Source organism: Arachis ipaensis, chromosome B05 (genome assembly GCF_000816755.2).
Source record: "Arachis ipaensis cultivar K30076 chromosome B05, Araip1.1, whole genome shotgun sequence".
Lineage (NCBI taxonomy): Eukaryota > Viridiplantae > Streptophyta > Magnoliopsida > Fabales > Fabaceae > Arachis > Arachis ipaensis.
In genome coordinates, this window is record NC_029789.2 from 14420518 (window position 1) to 14445110 (window position 24593).

General features: G+C 35.7%; 1 protein-coding gene and 1 pseudogene across 1 annotated transcript; one reads left to right on the plus strand and one right to left on the minus strand.

Annotated features, from left to right (window-relative positions):
* LOC107643032 (flavin-containing monooxygenase FMO GS-OX-like 4) lies at positions 7 to 2864 on the plus strand. The gene is made up of 6 exons (XM_016346566.2): positions 7 to 569; positions 1188 to 1258; positions 1394 to 1546; positions 1659 to 1741; positions 1848 to 2157; positions 2412 to 2864. Exons 1-6 carry the CDS (start codon positions 11 to 13, stop codon positions 2592 to 2594), a joined length of 1359 nt encoding a protein of 452 aa, XP_016202052.1. The 5' UTR covers positions 7 to 10; the 3' UTR covers positions 2595 to 2864.
* On the minus strand, positions 2723 to 21773 carry LOC107640216 (annotated as a pseudogene).

The following is a 24593-nucleotide window of genomic DNA, read 5'->3' on the forward strand; positions in this document are numbered from 1 at the left end:
ACTCCCACTCATGTCGTCTCTCACGACGCGCCACGTGGCAGTCATCGGAGCTGGTGCCGCCGGCCTAATTGCCGCTCGCGAGCTCCGACGAGAAGGGCACCACGTGGTGGTGTTCGAGCGAGGCGAGCAAGTTGGCGGGACCTGGGTGTACACTCCGGAGAGCGAATCGGACCCGCTAGGCGTGGACCCGAAGCGCAGGGTGGTGCACTCGAGCCTGTACGATTCGCTCCGAACGAACCTGCCTCGGGAGTGCATGGGGGTTCGGGATTACCCGTTCGAGAGGAGAGAGGGGAAAGACAGGGACCCGAGAAGGTTCCCGGGTCACAGGGAGGTGCTGATGTACCTGCAGGATTTCGCTGCCGATTTCGGGATCGGAGAAGTTGTGAGGCTGCAGACGGAGGTGGTGATCGCTGGGTTGGGAGAGGAAGGGAAGTGGAGGGTGAGATCCAGGCCGTCCAATCACAACAGAATGAGATCTGATGATTGCGATTGTGTGGATGAGATTTACGACGCCGTTGTTGTTTGCAATGGCCACTACGTTCAGCCTCGCATCGCTGACAATATCCCTGGTTTGTTTTCTGTTTTTAGTTACTGTCCCCACCTTCTTTCCTTGTTTTTATATGCGCCTTTCACTTTTCAATAATTATTAAAGTATTTATTTAAAACAATTTTAAATTTTAATAATTTTATTTCTTGATTTATGATTTGTGTCAAGTTTAGAACTTAGGAGGGATTTGTCTATTATTTCTTTTTTCTTTGGTACATTATTATTTATTTCTTTTCTCGAATTCGCGAAATAATAATGCTTTTTCTAGGGCCTACATGATTTGTAATGGCTAATGTCAAATCTGCCCTGGGAAAGTACGGGCTATACTCCAAGAGTTGGCCCAAAACCAAACTGTGACAAAATAGTTATTAGATTGCTCCGGTTCAGGTCATTACCAAAAACAAAATATTCTTAGATTGCCCCTCTTTTGGACTCTTTTTAAAGAAAAAACAAATTTCATACATACACGTTAATTTGTGAAGGAAAATTATATCTCCTTTAGCTATTCAAGCTACCGCGAAAATCTTGAGGGCGGAAACGTCAATCCCAGTAATTGATAATTAACAAGAGAATGAGATGAAATTCATTATTTATGCTCGTGTTTTGTTTCGTTCCATGTTTTAATTTAAAATCTTTGCAGGGATTACTGCATGGCGAGGGAAGCAAATGCACAGCCACAATTATAGGACACCTGAGCCTTTTCAAGATCAAGTATGTGCCTGCAAAAGCATTTTTTGGCCTGTATTATACTGCTAATACTCTCTAGCTCCATTAAAATATCATATGTTGTTGCTCTACGTTTGATATTTTTTAGCGTATCTGGTTTTTCCATTTCAACTCGGGCAGGTGATTGTTCTAATAGGTGGTGCAGCAAGTGCTGTCGATATCTCTCGAGACATCGCTACCGTTGCTAAAGAAGTTCACATTGTAGATAGGTCACTCAACGAAAATGCAATTGGCAAGCTACCCGGCCATGATAACATGTGGCTTCATTCTATGGTAAAACTTATCATCCATGGTGAGAATTGGATGGCTATTATGATTACTAGTATCCATCATTTTATTTGACAACTTTTCTCTTGAATGGTTTATCTTACGCGCTGGTATGCAGATTGACAGTGTTCATCAAGATGGCCGTGTGATTTTCAAAGATGGAGACACAGTCGGTGCGGAAATCATAGTACATTGCACAGGGTATTCTCAGCGTACTCCATTCAGTTTTATTCAAGACCCTACAAATACAATTGAAGAGAACTGAATAATTGTTGATGATTGATGACTATTTTTGTTCGTTTATCAGGTACAAGTATGATTTCCCATTCCTTGAAACAAACGGGGAAGTGAGTGTAGATGAAAACCGTGTAGGACCATTGTACAAGCATGTTTTTCCACCGGCATTGGCCCCATGGCTTTCATTTGTTGGGTTGCCTTGGAAGGTTGTTCCCTTCCCCATGTTCGAACTGCAGACCAAATGGATAGCAGGAGCTTTGTCAAATCGCCTTGCACTTCCTTCCAAAGAAGAAATGACTCAAGATACTGAAGCATTCTACTCTTCACTTGAAGCTTCTGGCACTCCTAAGCGTTACACTCATAATATGGCCAATTACCAGGTGCTTCCTAAAGTTAAAACTTAAAAGTGATGAATCTTTTTTAGCTTGTCTTATGACTGTGGTTATCTAAAATCATATACTCCCTTCCCCAATTCATAGTAACTGTTGTTTGTTTTACTTTCTGCTGCACTCGTATCCAGTTCTATTTTAATGATAATGATTAAATACATCGAAACGAAAATATTCTGAACCAGAAAGAATATATATCAACAATACTTATATTGTGTGTTTGGGATTATATATGGTGATGACAGTGGGACTACGATAACTGGATTGCTGATCAGTGTGGGATTCCTGGTATTGAAGAATGGAGGGTGGAAATGTACAAGTTTGCATCTAAGAACAAGAGGCTGCGACCTGAGTCATACCGTGACGAATGGGATGATGATGAATTGGTTCTGGAAGCTCAACGAGATTTTTCTAAGTATTTGAACTGAATGACAAGTCAACTGAGAAGTCTCAAGCTCAGCTATATTGCCATCTGCTCTGATCTCAATGCCGAGTTATACAATTACAACAAAGTTGAGTAAATTAGCACTTGAAAGTAATAAGTTAGTCATACACGAAAAAATAAATAGTTGTTTCATTCACTAATAAAATTGATTATGTTCAGATTACTTGTTTCTATAAATGTTTTCTTTTCAGTTGATGGTAATTCGCTTTGGCACTTGGCAGTGCTTCAATCACGACTGAATTCGTTGAAACAAGTACAGGGTTTTTGTCAACCCTAAATTTAACACTCCAGTTATATATGGATGTATTAGCTCTAAATAATTTAGTTATTGTACTTTGGAGCCATACCGGTCCAAATTCAAAACCAATCAACTACAAAAAATACTGTTGTGCGAAGACAACAAATAAGACTTCCTTTTCAATTTTTCTCATATGAGTTCCTCCTAGCTTTCTTAATTGATCCTTCTTTTGTGTAGAGACTGCTATATTTCTCCAGTATCCTCTCTTTCTCTTTGATGTAAGTCCAACATCTCGTATACATTTGCTACTTTCTGAATAATGGTTTTATCTCGAGGTTTACGATCAAAAACTTCAAATCCCTTGAAAAACTCTTGATGAAAGAACACAAAATTATAATGCAAATGTTAATGCGTCAATCCGAAATAAAATATCAATGACGGTCCAATGACACTGTGTTTTATCGATTTTTAGCAAATCGAGAGTAGTTCGATATCTAATGGTTTAGAATTGAAACCTACTCCTTTGTGAGTACCAGTTTTTTAAAGTGCATCAAAGGTTCTTTCGATCAAACAAAATAACCTTTGAAAATAAATTGACTGGAATTGAAATGAATTGCATTGAATTTAAATAAAACGGTATAAAATGCCTTCGATTAGATCAAAGGACTTTTAAATTTGAAAGTAAGATACTGAAACTTAAAATTAAACAAGAAAGATAAAAGTTTTCCTGAAAAGTAAATTTGCAGATAAAATAAAGATTACAAGAAACATAAATGGAATTTAAAGATGTGGAAGGAACTCTACAGAAAAGTAACTCGAACGTAAACTTAGAAAGTCGCAGGAATATGAGTGTGCTTGAGTGTTTTCTGAAGCAAAGTTTCAACCCTTTTTTCATCTATCTTTTATCTATTTATAAAAGTCTTTGACCAATCAGATTCAAGAGTAACTTCCATGCGTATTAGTTTTCGAGTAACCGTTCCCGCTCTTTCTGTACAATCGTGTGTAACCGCAAAAAATCAGCTTCAAATAACCTTCATTCCTCAACTGAGTACATCGACTGGCTCCTGTTTTTCGTTCTTCGACTAATCTTTCTCAATACAACCTTCATTCTTTGAAATAGAAATCCATTACATTTCGAATTTGGTATGTTTCGAAACAAAATATTTTCGATCAATAAACTGCCCCTTAGAATTAATGTGTTTTTTCAATATCTTTAAAGAATGAAACACTTAATCCTATCTAATTTAACTTCGCCACTATAATTAATAAATTCGTTTTAAATGAAACCTACTAATTTTCATTTATTTGTGTCCACTACGGCACGTTCCCCACTACACATCGTTTTTCTCTCTCCCACTTCACCTTCTCAAAGAAGTTTCTAATTTCAAATTTTGAAAAACGAAATACGAAACAACAATGCCCCTCCTTTATTTTCACTTAATAAAATTTCACCGTTACTCAACGTCAACCTTTCATCTCCTTAAATGTCACCTTTCTTTTCAAAAACTTTTTACCACCTGTTTCTGAATTATTCTGTGCAAATTCTCCCTTTATAATCAAATCAATCATTAGAAATTTTTTTACACTCCCATCAATGGCTTCTTCTTCTGTTCCAAAAACTTTATCTACTAAAGACAAAGGCAAACACACCGCAACCGAAGCCTTTGAACAACCTGACTTGCAGATATTAAATCGATTCAATGATATTATCATTGAAGATCCCAAGAGTTTGTCTACTGACAAAAGGATTCTCATCTCTTTCACTGCCGAAGATAAGACTTGCTATTTTGTTGGCCCCTTACAGACTCTGGAGCACACCAAAAAGAATGTCCATTTCTTTCCAAATGCCAAAGAAGAAGATTTGCTCATCAAATAGGACCTTTTCATTGCTCTCTTCATCGATCACAAGAAATCCTTCAGAAACAACCTTAAAATCATTTCCCGAAATGCCAACTTTCTTGCCTGGTATCAACACCTTGAATCAGCAAAAGGTAATGTTTAGAGAGCACAGGGCATCCATGACCTTCTTCGTCTCTCTCACATCACACCCACCACACATCGCTGGATGATTGGGACTGCACTGTGTTTCTGGAACAAGACCACCAACAATTTTCACCTCCTTTGTAGAATGGTGGAGCCCACACTGTTTGATGTTGCCGCCATTACTGGTCTCCCGGTAAACTATCCCGAGGCAACATTCTACACAAAACCAACTAAATCCTATAAGATAGTTCAAAAGAACTCTTACAGTGATTTTATTAATTACCACATGGGTTATGGAAATGATCCTGTGACTGATGAGGAAAGTGTAGCTTTTTTATACTACTGGTTAAATGCTATTATTTTTTGTTCGAGGAGTATTCAAATGCAAAAATTATTCCTCCCATTGGCTGCCTTACTCGATGAAGATCACAAATTTAACTTGGCCAAGTTAGTTTTGGAAAATTTGTTTGATGAACTGGGGCACTTGGTTGACTATCTCCGAAATAGATCTTCGATCAGTCTAGGTGATCCCCTCTGGCTTTTACAAATCTGGCTAAATGCCGTTTTTGAAAAATTTATAAAACAAGATGGGGGCAACACTTCGAAAAAATAGCACATCAAAGACTTTTGATTAGTCCCATTTCAGCCAAACTTTAAGGATGCCACTTCGACCAAAGACCTTTTTTTGGGTTGTATTCTCACTACTCCATTCATGCAAAAGCTTTCAGAATGAAGAACTGACATTTAACCCCTTCTTACGTTGAGGTTGTAAACTGGCTTGGTTCGAACGTCTCCTTTTTCCTACTAACGATGAAGACAACGATGTAGCCAATGCGACTTGAGCAAATTTCCTTGCTATTCAGGTATTTCCAATAGGAATATCTCAATACAAGAAAGAGCAATTTAAAGTAACCCTCCATGCTCCTCGTTATGTCGCAAGACAAATGGGTTTCTCCCAAGCTCTTGCATCACCTGTTCCTCGGAAAGACAGTGCTCTTTGTCATTTCGAATTCAAATCGAGGAAAGATATCAAAAAATGTCTCGATGTCAACCATACACATCGAGGCAACTATTCTCATTTGTCTTATGTTTGTAGTGCCTTCGTCACTAAATCTTTCATTGAGTGGTGGAACAATTATTATTCTCGATACAATCGTACCTTGGATAAAATCAAAGAATTTGCGATTAAAACTCTCCAAGTGGCTGAGGCCTCACCCAAAAAAGCTCCGAAAAGGAAAATCAAAGCTTCTGTACAACCCAAACAACCACGACAAAAGATTCAAAAAACTTCGACCAAAACCTCCAAACCTGTAAAGGTAAACACTTAGTTGACTCTTCCTATCAAACTTTTATCATCATATATATCTTAACAAACTTTGTATTCAATTGTTCAATCTTTAATTCAGAAGCAATCATCAAGTGAAAGCACTTCTAATGAGAGTTAACAACCATCCCAATCGAATATTTTTTTCTCATCCTCCGATAGTTCTGATTCAGATGACTTCTCAGAGACTTCTTCATTCCCACATCTCCAACCTAGAAAATCTGCCCAGGTAAAACTATTCACCAATTTAAACTTGTTCTAATCGATTTTGAATTCTTTTACTTACAAATACTTCTATCATGACAAAAGCTGGGAGGGATGCTCAATCCATTCCTTCCTCACCGATTTCACAAATCGATAAAAAAAAGGACATCAACACGGATCAAGATCTCAAGAACCTCACTCCTTGGTTCAAGCAATCATTATTATGGCCAACCCTATCCAAATTATTCCACCATTGATCATTGAAAAACAAAACCTGGTGGATATGAGCCAAGAAAAATCTCCTCAAGTTGTGAACAATTCCACTCCTTCTTCTCCCATTAATGCTAACCTTATTATCAACTTCTCGATTTCACAAACCCTCAACTCACCTATTCGAGAAACTAGAGAAGCCATACCTTCTCCTCAACATCCTTCAAGTCCAAGAGAACCAACCAAACCATCTTCTTCACAAGTCCCTAAACTTTAAAGAAATTCCAGCCACTAAATCTGATCTTCCAGATACTAAATTGGCTAAACTTGTAGTTGTTTTGACCAAAATCACCCAAGAAGAAGAAATTCCTATTTCAAGTCCGATCAAAGAGAATTTGGCAGCTCCAACTCTCCCTGCAAATCTTATCTCTACACTCTCGAACAAATAATCTCTGTTCTTAGGCTACTAACCCATACTGTTAATGAGTGGGTTGCACAATCCGATTTAAATAGCCTTTTATTTAACATTCTAAGTTCTTCCCTTTAATTCCAGGTTCCACCTCAATTCTCCTCGATAGTGAGAATATTCATGAGGGTTTCCAAAAATCTCTCCATCTCTCAAGACAGATTAAACAAAGCAAAAGAAAGAGTGATCAAAATCGAAATGGAGCCTAAAAAAGTTGGTGTTGTCCACCAGTCAATACAAAAATCATACAAAGAATTCGATCTGAGGGTTGCCCAAGCTGCCAGCACCCAAACTTATTTTGACAATCGAGAAGAACTCAAAAAAGAACTTGCAAGAATTCAACAAAGGAAAGCTGAGTTAGCAGAGCCTTATGCTATGGCACAGCAAAAGAAACACAAACTTTTCATAGACCTTTGCAAGGTGGAAAACAAACAAGAAGAAATCAGAAGAAGATATGACAGAGCGCAAAACAAAGAACACGGCGAAGTTGAAATTTATTATGCCCACTATAACATCCTTGCTTCTAACACCTCATGATCGTACTAAAAGTTCAGGCGTTACTTACCTCTAATTCTTTAATTTGATACTATATTTATTTAATATTGAGCCTTCGCGAATATGAACCAAATCTTTAATTATGAAAGCAAAAATTCTTTACTTTAAAATCACATAGTCACATAGATACATATTCACATAATAATAAATACATAGACTTATCCAAAACTTCTTAATATACAGGTCCTGCCCCTCTAAAATTTAAAATGACAAATGACGAGGGGTAAAATAAAATCTAAAACTAAATCAAATATAGAGAATGAAAACATATATATACATAAAGCTCCGTAGTTCAATCATGGCTTCGTGCCAAAACTTCCTGATGAACCTGTCACTGAAAAGAAATTCTGAAGGGGAGTGAGAACTTCGTCCTCAAAAGAGTTCTCAGTAGAGGGTTTAAGAATTTTTATAAGAAGATACGTTTAAAGAGAAGAATTAATTCCAAGGCAGTGATTATTGTTTGTCCTATGAATCTTTTAAAAACCAACGACTAACCATCCAAAACCTTTTTAAAGAAATAATATTTAATTTTTTTTAGAAATCTAAAACCTTTCTTTTCTTATAAGAAAAATCTTAATTAGTTTCCTAAACTGTATGAATGACCAACCTGCTCCAAGCATAGGTTCATTAAGTCTATGCTAAACTAGCTTGATTTTTCATATTTTACTAAACCAATCACAGCCCCCACCTCAAGCAACTCAACCAAATCAGCAATCAAATCATCACATCAGGAAAATAACCCTCAGCTTCACCACCACCAGCATGAGGGATCTCTCAGTTGCACACACATACAATACAAACAAGAAAAACATAGATAGGATGCTAATACAGGAAGTAGGTCAAATAGCAGATAAGCATAGTTAAACAGATAGGCAAACCAAAACAATGCACACCTAAACAAAACATACAAATGCATATGATGTATGCCTGTCTTATGGCTAATGAGCTCATTTGTCGGTTATACAGCCAACCCAACATGTCCTAGTAGCTAACCATTGGACAATCCCTCTGTGCGCGCATCCCCAAACTCAAAAATAATATCCATGGAGTCAAACTCCAAGCTCAATAATATAATATTCCATGGAATCAAACTCCAAACTCAAATATAATATTCCATGAGAAAAATCCCAAGCTTAATATATATATACATTCCCATGGGGGAACCCAGGGAGTTAAAGTGTCCGATTACATCTTGCGACAGAGAGTCAACAATTAGTCTCAATTTTGCAAGTCTCATTTACTTTTAGTCTATTTTCATCATCAATTCATATCTCATTGAAATATCAAATTCATCATTCCTCATTATCACACCTACCATTTGGTTCATCAATAATTTAAACGTAAAATATAATTCATTCTTTTCTAAATAAATCAAACTTAAAACATATAATCTTTAAAACCAAATCTTTCTAAATAATCAATTAAAACGAATCTTTCAGATTTTCATAAAATTTTTTGCAGCATCTCCTCTAAAACTCGGATTCTGCCACCCTTCTCGGGTTCCATCCAAACATTATTCAAACCCTTCTCAACCATTTCCAAACAGTAAATCATTTCTAGTAATCAAACTGTTTCCAATATTAAATTCTTTTCAAATTTGATTTAAACCAAATTTCAATATAAATTTTTTTCTAATACCAAATTATTTTCAGAATTAAACTAAATTTTAATATTAAATCTTTTCAAAAGTCAATTCATTTTCAATAACAAAACCTTTCCAAATCTCAAGAAAACCAATTCGGCAACTGCCAATTTAACAAAATCAATAACTCAGAATATTCAACTTTATCAAACAGTCAATAACCCAACTAGTCAAACAATCACAATTATCCAGAGCAACTCAGTTCAATCCATAAGACTCTTATAATCACCAAAATATATTTTTGCATCAAGATCGATTTATAACAATTCTCGAAAATAAAATGAGTCTAAGGAAAGCACCCCTACCTCGATTAACCGAACTCAGAAATCAAACACGACAAACCCACTTATTCCAAATTAACAGCAACAGCGGCAATGGCATGAGAACCAGCCAGAAAAAGCAGAAACACAACGGCAATACTAAAATAGAGATATATTTACTGATGAAATTAGAACTTGGTAGAGATAAACAAAATTGGAATAAAACAAAGGTAAAAGCATGGTAGATTCAGGAATTACAGAATTGAGACCAAGACAAGAAAGATGGTGATGCTAGTGGCTCTGATAGCGGTAGAGGCTCCGACAGCTACGAGAACCAGGAACAGAGGTATAACTGAGTAAGCCTCCCCTCCAAAAGCAGCACCAACTCCAACAAAGCTTGACGGTGGTAGCGGCTAACTTCAGTGCTAGCGACGCCGAGCAGAACGGCGACAGTGACTAAGGGTACGAACAGTGGCACTGGAACAACGGCGATGGAACCCTCACATCGGTGGTCGTGGATCAGTGGCAACGGTGGCGTGGAACACAGCTCCTCCTCTTCTCGATGGCGACCCTGACTCTTGCGTTCGTTCTCTCTCTCTCTGCTGGCCCCTCGACGGCGACGACTCTAGGGGAGATAACGAGTATGGACGGCAGCGATGAGGCGTGGGTCGATAGCAGCGATGGCGGACAACCCCCCTTTCTCTCTTCTCTTATCCTAGCGCGGCTCTCCCTCTCTTTTTCCCTCTTCCCCCGTCGTGGCCCTCACTCTTTTCTTTCCCTCTCTGTTCTGCGTTTCTTTCCCTCTTTTGTTGGTGTGGGTGGCTAGGATAAGGAATTAGGGTTAGGGTTTCTCAATTTAGGAATTAGGGTTTGTGAGTTTGATTTGGGAATTTAGGGTTAGGGTTAGGTTTTTATAAAAGAATATGGATAAAATAGATATTTTGATAAAATTGGTGAGTAAAATAATAATTTTAAAATCAAATGTACTCCATTTAAAAATATTTAAGAAGAGGTAAATACCAAATCGGTTTCCGAAAAATTCTGACGCTGATAAAATGGTAACTGATCTTTGTTATTGACAAAATAATCCCCGAAGGATTTTAAAATTTGACAAAAGTGATTAACCTTCAATTGAGTTACCTAAAGTTAAAGTTTAAGGATGACGTGTCAGTTGACCATTTTCATAATTACAAAATTTATCACTTTTAACTTTTATAATTTTAAAAACACCCCAATTTCAATTTTTTAAAACCCTAATCCCCTTTCTTATGGAACACTCGTCTCTTCCTCTTCCTCAGCATCCTCCTCCAATTTTCTTCTTCTTCCCCAATAAAATCATTTTCATTTTCGTTCATCGCCGCCTCTACCTTCCTTCTCCTTCTTCCTCTGACCAACCTCCGGCTCTGGCTTATTACAACAGCGCCGCCCTCCTCCTTCCCCCTTCTCCTCTCTCTTCTAACCCAAGATGCTTATTTGAGACTCAACCCCTTTTTCATTTCTCTTTTTTTCTTGACCCAGTGGTTGTGATGCTACTATGGCTGTTGAGCTCATGATGGGTGGTTATAGAAACAACAACAGCAGCAGCAGCTTCGCCACTTCCAAGGCTGAAGAGAACGCCGTCCAAAAAGTGGCATCTCTCTCAGACTCAGCCCCAACACTTTAACGCTTCTTCTTCTTCTTTTTCTTCTTCTTCTTCTTCTTCTTCTTTTTCAATCAAGACAGTTTCACATATGTCCAGTAAGAGATTTTTAGCAAAAATAATAGCAGAAAAACTAACAAAACCCTAACAATTTTTCACTCAGAATGTTCGCATTTTCATTACCATTATCATACAAGGAAACTGACGCCTTGATAGCGTGGTTCAACTCACGTTCAATCTCTTGATCCGCCCCAAAAGAAATAAGATTTTTACTGTCAACTTGCCCCCACTCTCAATTTTCATAGGCATCTTGCCTAAAATATTTGATGTATCCTTCTTAGCTGCCTTACTTGAGGTCTCTCCAATAAAAAGGAGAAGAAAAAAAGATATTAGGATTTTTTGAAAATGATGATGATTTAGAACAAGAGATGAGAGTTTCAGAGAAAAGGGATTAGGGTTTTTTAAAATTAAAATTGGGGTATTTTTAAAATTATAAAAGTTAAAAGTGGTAAATTTTGTAATTATAAAAATTGTTAATTGATACGTCACCTTTCAGCTTTAACTCCAAGTCACTCAATTGAAAGTTAGTCACTTTTGTCAAATTTTAAAATCTTTTAGAGATCATTTTGTCAATAACAAAGATCAGATACCATTTTGTCAGCGTCAAAATCTTTCAGGTACCGATTTAGTATTTACCTCTATTTAAGAATACTATTCATCAACATATTACTGAGTAAAAACAATTATTTTTAATTTAAATTATAAAATGAACAGGTTAATTATACTTTATAAAATATAATTTAAACCCAAAATGTGAATTATCTAAATTAAATCATTTAACTCTTCATTATTTTTTTATTACCAAAACTTAATTTCAAATTATATAAAATAACCAATTTCAATAAAATTTTACAAGAATATTAATTAACTTAAATTCTAAATATTTATAAAATCAACTTAATCATTAGTAAAATAATTTTCTTAAAATAAAATCTTCAACAAATATAATAAATCATAAATAATTCATTATTTAATTTTACAAAAATTCAGATTGTTACACCCACAACAGCGATAGAGCTCAACTTCGTATGGAACTCGAGGAACTTTTAGCCCCTCACTTGCCCAAAATCTTATGTATTGTTTGCTCTGAAATCCCTTTTTTATTTCATTTTCACTCTTTTTATTCAAACACTACTTTCTATATATCGATATTGCTTCAAGTACTTTCCATTTATCGACTTGACTATATTGCCAGAATCAATATCTTTAATGAGATATGCGTTCCCAGAATACAAATCGATTACCTGAAAAGGTCCTTGCCAATTATGGGATAATTTACCAAAAATTTTCGATTTCTTTTCCGTTGGTAAAATAACTTTTAAATCCAACTCTCCCACGCTAAAGCACTTCCCTTTCATTTGACGGTTATAACTCCGAGCAATACTATTCTTTTGATGAATTAAATTTTCGAGTGCTAAAATGAATTCCTTATCTAAATCATTCAATTCATCATCCATTGCGTTCTAATAATCTTCAATCGGTAAATCATCTTGCTTCATCACTCTTAAAGTATTAAGATTAATTTCTAATGGCAGCACCGTATCATGGCCATACACCAATTTATAAGAAGATGTATTTGTTGATCCTCTAGGTGAATTTCGATAAGTCTACAACACTTGGCTTAAAGTCTCATGCCAAGTTTGAGGTTTACGACTGATTTGTTTCTTAATCAAATTGATCAAAATTTTATTTGTTGCCTCAACTTGACCATTTGCTTGTGCATAATATGGAGTCGAAGGTACCATAGTAATGTTCCTCGAGGCTGCAAAATTTTTAATGCGTTAACCAGTAAACATAGTCCCCTGATCAGTACTCAAAGTTTGAGGAATCCCAAATCAATGAATTATATATTCCTCTATGAAGTCAATAATTTCATTTTGACCGGCCTCTATTAAAGGAACGGCATCAACCCACTTTGTAAAATAATCGATTGCCACTAGGATAAATTTATGATTCTTCGATGAAGGTGAGTGTATTATTCCAATCAAATCCAAAGCCCATCCTCGAAATGACCATGGTTTAATAATTGAATGTAATTCGGAGGCTGGAATCTATTGTATCACTCCGTGTCGTCGACACTCCTGACATGCTTTTGCATAATCGATGCAGTCTTTAATCATAGAAGGCCAATACACTCGATCTCTTCGAAGTACCCATTTCATTTTCATTCCGGCTTGATGAGCACTACATATACCTTTATGAACTTTTCCAAGGGCAATATCTTTATACGATTGACCCAAACACCTGAAAAGGCTACCATCGACGCCTTTTTTGTACAATTCATCAGCCATCAATATAAAATTCATTGCTTTTAACTTAACTTTTCGATCCACCTGAATATTCTGATTTTTTAAATATTCTGCAATTATTTTTCTCCAATCATCATCATCCCATTCATCCAGAATCAAAGCCTCTCTTTCTTCAATAGGTACCAATTTCTCCAAAGTTTCAGGGAGTATTCTATATCTCGATGCAATTTGGGCCAACTCATTAGTAATCTCATTATGAATCCTTGGAATATGAACCAAAGATACTATTCGAAAAGACACTAACAACACCCATGCTAACGATAAATACTTTTGTAACTACTCGTTATTACACTTAAACACTTTCGATAACTGTTTCAATACCAATTGAGAATCCCCAAGGATTTGAACATCTAATGCCCCTTTACCAATCAAAATTTCCAATCCTAATATCAAGGCTTCATACCCAGCGACATTATTCAAACAACGGTATTTTAACTCAAAAAAAAATTTTCTAATGGAGCGCCTTCCGGAGAAATGATCAAAATCCCAACTCCAGCACCATATTTGTGTTTCGAACCGTCAAAATACATTTTTCAATAATCGAAAACTATATCAACTATATTTGCCCCTTGGTCATTGAGATTGTTCCGTTAAGGCAAGCATCCAATTCCCTAACCGACCTCTTAACATATGATAAGATAACATGTATTTTTATCAAATCTGTCTGTGCAATTACTTTCACAGTTTTTGCAACCATATAACATTTCAAATTTGTACAAGCATAGTACAAAGACAAACACAACTTTTCGATAGGAGAATATCTTGTCTCGATATCGGTTAGCACTCTACTTAGATAATAAATGGCTCTCTCATGTCCTTCTTCATCATCCTAAGCTAACATGCATCCAATAGTATTCATAGATGTTGCAATATACAATTTCAAAGGCTCATAGGAATGGACCGTCGCCATCACTGGTGCTTTAGACAAGTAAGCTTTGACTTATTCAAACGCTTTTTGATGTTCTTCTGTCCATTCATATTGTGATTCATCATTAAGCTTAACTAAAGATGCAAAGATTTGAGTTTGGCCAGAAAGGTTCGATATGAATTGTCGAAGGTAATTAACGTTCCGAAGGTAAGATTGTACTTCCTTTTTTGACTTAGGAGGAGGCAAATCTAGAATTGCTTTAGCTTTATTTTGATCAATAGCAATTCCTTTCTTATGAACAATAAATCCCAAGAAATTTCTTTCAAACACACCAAATGCACACTTCAAAGGATTAATCTTTAACCCTTTTTTACGCATTGTATTAAATGCCTGCCTTAAATGATTGAGATGTTGGTTTATCGAATTCGATTTGACTATAACATCATCAATATAAACTTCCATGAACAACCCGATAAATTCATGAAATATGGTATTCATGGCGCGTTGGTATGTTCCACCAGCATTTTTTAAACCAAAAGGAGTTACTATCCATTCATATGTCCCTAGTGCCCACGACATCGAAAGGCAGTTTTTGATACATCGTCTTCAATGATAAAGATTTGGTTATATCCCGAATAACCGTCCATAAAACTTAAGATTTCATTGCCTGCTGTAGAATCGATCAACATATCTGCTATGGGCATAAAGCATTCATCTTTTTTAGTAGCATTGTTTAAATCTCGAGAATTAATACATACTCACAGCTTTCCATTCTTTTTTATTACTAGCGGTTCGAATAAATTTTGCTTTAATCAATCGTTCAATCTCTTCTTTAATTTTCTGATTGATCTCAGGAACAAAACGTCATGGTGTTTACTTTACTAGCCTAGCAAATGGTTTCAATGCTAATCGATGTTTCACAAGGGAGCGATTGAGACCCGGCATCTTAGGATAATCCTAAGCAAAATAGTCTTTGTATTCAAGTAAAAGACTCAACAACTTTGTTTGAAACGGCTCATCAAGATTCTTACAAACATAAGTAATTAGAACATCATCATTAGTTTCCAAATTAACTTCTTTGAGAGGATCTTGTGACTCGAAATCTCTCATCACGTCATCATCATTTACTAAATATTTCTTGAAACCCAAAGGCTCCAAATCATAAATGCAATCAAAAGATAAATCAATAGGCTCATTTAAAATGAAACAAACTTTATTATCAACCAGATCATCAATTGAATCATTTTCAGTACAATGAGCTTTAGCTATATCAATAGAAGCCTGACTGATAACATTACGAGAAACAGAAAAATAATAAGAACCCAAACCATGCCTAAATTCGATTAAAGGAATCGAATCTGTCCTACTTACTGAAATATCTAAATTGAAATTCCTACATGATTCGACTTCATATGTGGAATCATCTTTATTTTCAACAGAATGGAAATTACCTATATAATTATTTAAAGTTACTAGGTAATTCGAGACATCTTGTTCAGTAGCCATGGAGAGATGTCTTCGAACCACCACCTATGCAAACTATCACTCCCAACCAGTTGGAGGGGCCTCAAGCTCTGGATTACAGAGTTTCACGTTTAAACCTTTTGAAGTCAAGAAACAATCTTCGCAGTTGAAGGAGTTGAGCACCCTGTCGACATTTAAAGGCTTCAGCTTACCATTATACACTCTGAAATCGGCATGCAGCTGTTCAACATATAAATTCAAATCTGCCTTGATCATTTCATGTTTTCCTTCATCTCTCCACAAAAGGACACTTCGATACACAGTCAAAGGTACAGCCCCAACACCATGAATCCAATCGCATCCCAATAACACATTGTAACTGGCCTTCGAAGATATGACCACGAAGACATTATTTCGATCAGAAGATCCAACTTGCATACCAAGAGTTACCAATCCTTTTGCAGGAGTAGATACTCCACTGTGATCAGTTACAGAAATATTAGTGGGAATCAGACCACTAGGATGCTTCCCCACTTTCATTAGCATTCTCTCTGGCAACAAACTGATTGTTGCACCCCCATCGGTTAGAACTTTGTTCACACTAATCCTACTCATATAGGCTATAATATGCAGTGCGCGAAGATGGGACTTCTGTTTCTTAGTAGGCCTTTGGAAGTAACCCACTTCATCCTCAGTTCAAATGAATGAGAATACTTCCTCGTCTTTTACATCATAATCCTCATGTGGATTTCCTTCATACTCTCCGAGGTACTCAATAGGAATAATCGAAATGGTACTTACCATCTCATCATTACATTCCTTGAAATATTTCTTCCCTTTTTCAAATTTAGTAGGAGATGGAATCTCTTTCCGGACCGTTTCCCGATCAGCTGGGAATACCACTCGAGAATGAATAGAAGGGGTTGTCCATTTGGCTTTATCATTCAAAGATGGCCTTGGTATCTGACGTGCACCTCTTCCTCTTTGGCTTCCCCTGGCTCGACCCCAAAAATAAGGATAACGGCCACGATGGAAACCTTGATGGCCCCATTGTGGGTTACGCCTGTATTGAGCATCTCTATTACGAAATTCTTGGCAATTTTGTATCCATTGTGCACCTAAAGCCTGCGAACATCTCAGTGAGGAAGAAAGATTCCTTTGAGGGACACCAGAACTCTGTCCCTCCATTCTTCGAGTTGGTTGCCTCTGTCGAACTTGTTCTTTTTTATGAGCAAAATCTTTCTTCATTCTTTCTTTCTCAAAAATTGCTGCAGCTTCAGCATCAAAAACTGCATTACATCAAGGACACAGAGATACATCCCGATCTTTCAACTTTTGTTGCATTAAAAAACTCCAAGATCCCATCACCAACTCTGGGATATACCGCTCAAACATTGGTCTCGAAGTCTCCTAGAGCAGTATCGAAGTCATAAGAGAAGCCAACCATATTAACACTGAAACATGGTTCTGCAAAACTAGCTCCAGCATCGAATGGATCGAAATCAACCTTCATTTCTTTCTTACCATCATCAAATTTTAACCTCCCTTCCATGATTGCTTCTTGTATCAAGTCCTTGAAATGGATACAATTATTAGTCGAATGGCTAGTTGCTTGATGAAACTTACAATAGGATTTTCCCTTTAAATCTTTTATGGAAATCAGTGTCTTATCCTCTAGCAAGATTAATTGTTTATCTTTAAGCAACACATCAAATATTTGATCAGATTTCGAAATATCAAAACTATATTTTTTCTCACTCTTATGTTTCGAATCACTTAATTTATCAACATTCGAGATTTTCTTAAGTAAAGAACAAACATAAGATGACCATTTCTTTAATTTAGCCAAATCAACCTCTGTTTCAAAATCAGATTCTTCACTCGAAGAATTCATTGCAACATATGATACTTTCTCCTTTTGAGAAAAAGATTTATTTTTCAGTTTTCTCTCATTTTTATACTTCTCTTTTTCTTTTTGGAGAATTTCAACCTAGCGCAGCCTTTCAGCCAAATGGGCCAAATCAGGTATATGAACATGAAGCAACTTTCGATGCATGTAAAAACCTAGCCCCATAATTGCTATTTTTACCACCTCACTCTTTGGGAGAGATACATAACATCGACTCCGAGCATTTTTGAAATGGATCATATAATCGTCAATTGTTTCTCCATTATCACTTTTTAAAGCCACCAGGTCGGTAACTGTTATGTTCAACTCCCCTCTATAAAATTGTGAGTGGAAAGCACTCTCCAACTGTGCCCAAGTCACCATCGAATTAGGCTTAAGATTTGAAAATCAAGTAAATGCATTCTTCGTCAATGAACAAGGAAAAATTTCATTTTTAAATTCTCATCATTGGCCAAATTGCCTATCTCAACCAAATATCGAGCAATAACAATAGTCAATTCACCAACCTAAACCCTAAACCCTAAACCCTAAACCCTAAATCACTTTTTAAAGCCACCAGGTCGGTAACTGTTATGTTCAACTCCCCTCTATAAAATTGTGAGTGGAAAGCACTCTCCAACTGTGCCCAAGTCACCATCGAATTAGGCTTAAGATTTGAAAATCAAGTAAATGCATTCTTCGTCAATGAACAAGGAAAAATTTCATTTTTAAATTCTCATCATTGGCCAAATTGCCTATCTCAACCAAATATCGAGCAATAACAATAGTCAATTCACCAACCTCTCCAGCAAATTTTATAACTATTTTAGGATTTTTTACTCTCCAAGGCACCTCTGCCATTTGAACAACAGCTGGAAAAGCAGAGATGAAATAAGGTCGACTCATAAAACCCACATTGAATCCAACCCTTTTGAGCACATCCTCAACAATTCTCGTGATTTGATAACGTTCACCACCTTGATTGACTCTCAATTGAGCCAAAATATCATCAGCATTTTGGCCACGACGAACCGTTCGAGAATTTTCTCTGCCTAGGAGTGCATCATCATTTTCATTTTTAACCAAATTTTCAATGCCTCCATAGTTTCCTTCCATAATTTGCCTATCACCCTCATCATAATCAACAATTCGAGCGATTTGCTCTACTTTCTTAGCAAGACGTCTAAACTTGGTCTCATGATCTGTCATCATAGGGTTCAAAATTGTAGTAATTTGTTGGGTTAACAAGTTAACCAAATCATGATGACTTTCATCGACGTTTTGTCGAAAAGCTGCCATCGAATTAGAAGCATTCGATGTAGAACCCACATAATAATCTCGAGAATACTCAGGATGTTGTTGCAATGGCTGAACATTATTTTCCCTGATTGTACTTCCAAATCAAATTAGAGGAAAAAAAACTACCTATTGGCGGTGTGTAACCTGGAGGAAGGCCATAAGGTGGCCAACCGACGGTCACTGGGGGTTGAGTTTATGATGTATTACCACGTGGGAGGATACTACGCCCATTATTCCTTGTTTGAGAAATAGTAACCACCACACTTTTGTTCAACACACTTCCTTTCGGACGTGAAGTCACATCCACCGAGGATTGTGCAACTACAGGCACACTGTCACTTGCAGATGAACCACCATTCACATTCAAAACTTTGTCTGCCATGTGTACAATTCTTCCACTTCTTAATTGCATACACTATGGCAACACACAATCATTTGACACACTTAACCTTTCAAACTGTCCCACCGTGCGTGCCAATTTATTTTATCAATTTTTAGCAAATTGAGGGTGATCCGATATCTAATAGTCTGGGAGCGAAACATACTCCTCTGTGAGTACTAGTTTTCTAAAGTGCATCAAAGGTTCTTTCGATCGAAAAAAATAAAAGAAATAGGAAAGATAAACAAAATAAACTTTGAAAATAAATTGACTGGAATTGAAATGAATTGAATTGAATTTAAATGAAACGGTAAAATGCCTTCGATTAGATTACAGGACTTTTGAAGTTGAAAGTAAGATACTGAAACTTAAAATTAAACAAGAAAGATAAAAGTTTGGTTGAAAAGTAAATTTGCAGAAAAAATAAAGATTACAAGAAACATAAATGGAATTTAAAGATGTGGAAGGAACCCTACGAAAAGTAACTCGAACGCAGACTCAGAAAGTTGTAAGGATATGAGTGTACTTGAGTATTTTCTAAAGCAAAGTTCTAACCTTTTCTTCATCAATCTTTTATCTATTTATAAAAGTCTTTGACTAATCAGATTCAAGAATAACTTCCATGCGTACTAGTCTTCGAGTAATCGTTCCCGCTCTTTCTATACAATCGTGTGTAACCGCAAAAAATAACTTCAAATAACCTTCATTCCTCGATTGAGTACATCGACTGGATCCTATTTCTCGTTCCTCAACAAATCTTTCACGATACAACCTTCATTCTTCGAAATAGAAATCCATTACATTTTGAGCTCGGTATTTCTCAAAATAAAATATTTTTGATCAACACATTGTAATCGAATATTTGTGCAAATTGTCCATAACGATCAAATGAGCATCAGTAGAAGACAATAAAACTATAGTATATGGTTAGTTTGGAAAATATACCTGAACAAGATCATCCAGCATTTTGTTTCGATAATATACAGCTATCATGAGATGACACAACTGCCAGGGAACTGAATGCAAATTAGTGGCAATTTTGGTCTGCCAGAATTTGTGCGCTTCTTCCACTCTATGGTCCATATCTAAAGCTCGAATCAATTGACCATATGTTTCCATTGTGTTCCCCTGCCCCTTGCTCATCATCCATTTAATCACCTAAAGAAACCGAGTAATTTATTAAATAAAAGTGAGGTTAAGCTAAATTCCATTTAATTACGAATATCTTAGTTGCTCAAAACTGGCAACAAATCATGATATCATGTAATTTAATAAGCAAAAGAAGGAACACTACAAGATTGATAAGCTTTTACATATAAATCTAAAGTATGAGGAACTTTAATAAATAAAAAGAATAGCTAGTCATTTTGGAATATTGAAATTCCTAGATTCCCCTATCTATCTAGTTGAAGTTAACAGAGATGAGAAAGAAAGCAACCAGTGATCGCCTAATAGGATACCTGAACAATCCTATGTCATTTCTGTTGCTTCTTGAGAGCGTTCAATATGAGTTTCAAAGAGGCAATAGGGAAGTTCTACTCCCACGCAAGCCATGTATTAAGGGCACCATAAGTCGCTTCCTTCGTGTCGTTCAGATCAAGAAGCTGTGTCGCATCGCATTATTTGGTATTTAAACAAGCAATTCGAGAAACGAAAAAGACGAACTTGACTGGGCATGATGATAGATACTTATAGTAGAGAGAAGATACTTGTTCTTATCCTTCTTAAAAATGTTGTGGCCAATATAATGATTTGGTGCATCTGTATGTGTAGGTTTTTGTTGGGGAGGGGGATTAGAAATAGCCTACGAAAAATGCATTATTTTGTACAAGTATTTAAGAGTTAGGGAACAAATTGTTGATGAGCGAGAAGAGTACCTGTGATTGTGAGGGGTTGAAATGGGATAAGTTGCAGTAACGGTGAGAGGCATGATTAGGATGAAGTTTAGTGAATCTAGCAACCTGTAGATAATAAATATCCAAAGCAAGCTTAGCACACTAGTTTCGTTCAGTTCAGTTGGAAAAACAAGAAACGAAGAGAAGAATGGGACTGAAAAGATGAGAAAAGCAAGGTGACCTCCACATTTATCTCTGTTGTCATCCCTCGAGCTGTGGACGCCGTCGTCGTCCATCTGGTTGCTATCGGCACCATCGTGTCTGCGCGAAGACCAGCCACGTCGCAGTGTGTACCGCCATCCGCATCTCCAACTGCATCCAAGCATGCATCGCAAGCGGAGGAAGACGTCAAGCCATCGCGGACCACCACAGCACCCTCCTCGTCGCGATTCGTAGCCCTGCCACCACTGCATCACCGTTCTCGTCGCGATTCGCAGCACCGTCACCACCGCCGTAACCATTCTCCTCGCAATTCGCATAATACCGCCGAAGCCCCTCCTCCCCTAACAATACACAGATCACTGCCGCAACCCTCCTCCCTTTGCAAGTTTTTGTGAATGATTAAGATCTTTACTTCCATCTAGAACTAGTAGAATGGATTTTTTGATCATTTGTTTTAAATAATTATTTTTTTTCTTTTCCCTTTTTAAATAATCAAGATAGTGAAACAAAAGTAGAAAACAACCAATATTATGCAGATTATGTAGATGGAATTGAGGAAGGAAACTCAATGAGTGATGGAGGAACCCACCACTAAGACCTTTTGGCTTTGTGGACAAAGAAATTTCAATTTCTATAGAATTTTGTTGCAAGTTTTAGTAATGATGAGGGTGGTTTTCCTTCTGTTTTTTGTTCTTGTAAATCTTTTGTGTTTTGCTGCTTCACGTTCGAATTCTTCATAAAGATGGATATTTTGTGCAAATCTTTCCTGTTAAAGAATATATTCAAGTCCAGGGAAAGGAAAAGGTTTACTTTTGATTATTGGTGTTGCTTTTTGATAATCTTGGGAATGAGATGAGTTTGAAAAGGTTGGGTTTTTTTTATTTGCCCCATTAGTTTTTCTGTTATTGATTTGCACTGTTTCTCTTTTATGTTTATAATTTGCATGTGACTTATACAATTTTTGAGCTATTGAAAAAAAAAGATTGTTGTAGAATGATATATGATTGACTTTTACAGCATGATGAACTTAGTTGCAGAATTATTTTCTATTCTTGTGAAGTTTAATGTCTACTTATATGTGCCCCTACAAGATTAAATTGTGAATTATACTATGATTATAATAAGATTATGGATATTTTTTTGCTCTTATGTGGATGTTTATTAGATGGATGTTTTTTTATATTGTAGATTATATTTACAAAAATTTAACATGAATACAAAATTTTGTTATTAGTAAAATTTTTTAGCAACCACTTATATGTTCTTTATTTAGGCGGATTTTACAGTAAATATGGATATTATGCAGAATATTTAAAAGGATTCCAACTAATCATAGAATCAGCACCATGCAGAATATTACTTGTTTGCAAATGAGAATTGGGATGATCTTAGATCTGTGGTTAACTTTGCCATTGATCTTAATAATTCCAAAATTTATATATGATTATAATTAAAGAGTTTAATAATATTTTGAGAGGGTATTATTATTAGGATATTCANNNNCTCCAACTTTCAATTTCTTAAGGACAATTATATACGTTATGAAATATAGGATTTTGGTGATGTGAAATAGAAATCTTGTCTGGAATCTATAGGTGGATATTTTTTTGTTGTACATAGATGTTTCTTAGTTTAAATTTTACAAATGTTTCTTTACGTTTGATGAATGTTTCTTTTTATTAGATAGATATTTCTTTGTATTGTAGATAAATGTGTTGGTACATTTTATTAGATTTTTATGTTACCTAGCGAAATTGTATTAACTTTTAGAAATCAATTAATGAAATGTTGTTTATTCTTCTTTTTCCAAAGAAATTCCAACTAACCAATGATATATGTTGCTGCCTATATTGTTTACTCTTCTTTTTTCAAAGAAAATTTTAACTAACCAATCATATATGTTACTGTTTATATTGTTTACTTTATCTATAAAAGCCACTAACAACAAATAAATTGAAGAAATAAATAGGGCTTTTTTAAATTTAAATTAAATAAATATATAAATTACTAAAATATATAAATGGTGAAGTATTTACAAAAATGCATTATATGACACATTTTGGATGTTGAAAGGTTAACCCAAAATTGAATATATCTCGGTGTTTGAGATCCCGTACTGTGATCGAACGACGCCGAAACATATCCTGGGTGCACCTAGGATATGTGTTAGAGGAGAGATCGGGTACTGAGCACCTGAGATATGCGAAAAATCAGAATGGAGTCTCAGTACCCGAGATATATACAAGAACCGCAATTGGAGTCTCAGCATCCGAGATACACTCGGATGCATATATAAGGTCACAACATTTGAGATTGTTGTGCATAACCATCATTTTTTAAACTTTGTGACCTTCTAAACGGTTAAGGTTGAATTCTTTCACGAAATATGGCCCTCCGAGAATATGTCTGTGATGGAGATATCAACAGACTGAATGCTACTTGGCACGTAGGTGGAGCTTTAGATTTTGAGGTTAGTAGTTTTTTCTTGTTTTATTTTTAGTGAATACTAAATTTAGATGTTTAGTCTTTAGCAACTTAGTTAATGGAGTAGGTATAGTGAGTAGACTAAGTTAAAAGATCTATATTAATTTCCTTAGTATACCCAATATGGTTTCATATTTTTTAGGGTTAACCACCAAAAATGTCCCCGAATTATTCAAACACTGACAAAAATGCACCCAAATTTTACTATCGACAAAAATGCCTTCAAATAATTTAAAAACACAACAACAATACCTAACAGTAAATATATATTTTCAAAAAATATCTTAGAGATTGAATTTTGATGTAATTTTTTGCGAGTATGATTATAAAAATAAGATATTATTATAAATAAAAATTGGTGATTTTCGGTAAGTATATATTTTTTTATAATTTTTTTTGTTAACAACCAATAATACTTTTAAAAAATCACAAAACAATATATACATAACAAAAAATTACTAAATTTTAAGAATAATAATATCTCATTTTTATAATCATGTTTGCAAAAAATTACATCAAAATTCAATCTCTAATGTATTTTTTGAGAAATACATATTTAATGTTAGTTTTTTTGCAAGATTATCTAACATTAAATATGTATTTTTCAAAAAATACATTAGAGATTGAATTTTGATATAATTTTTTGCAAACAT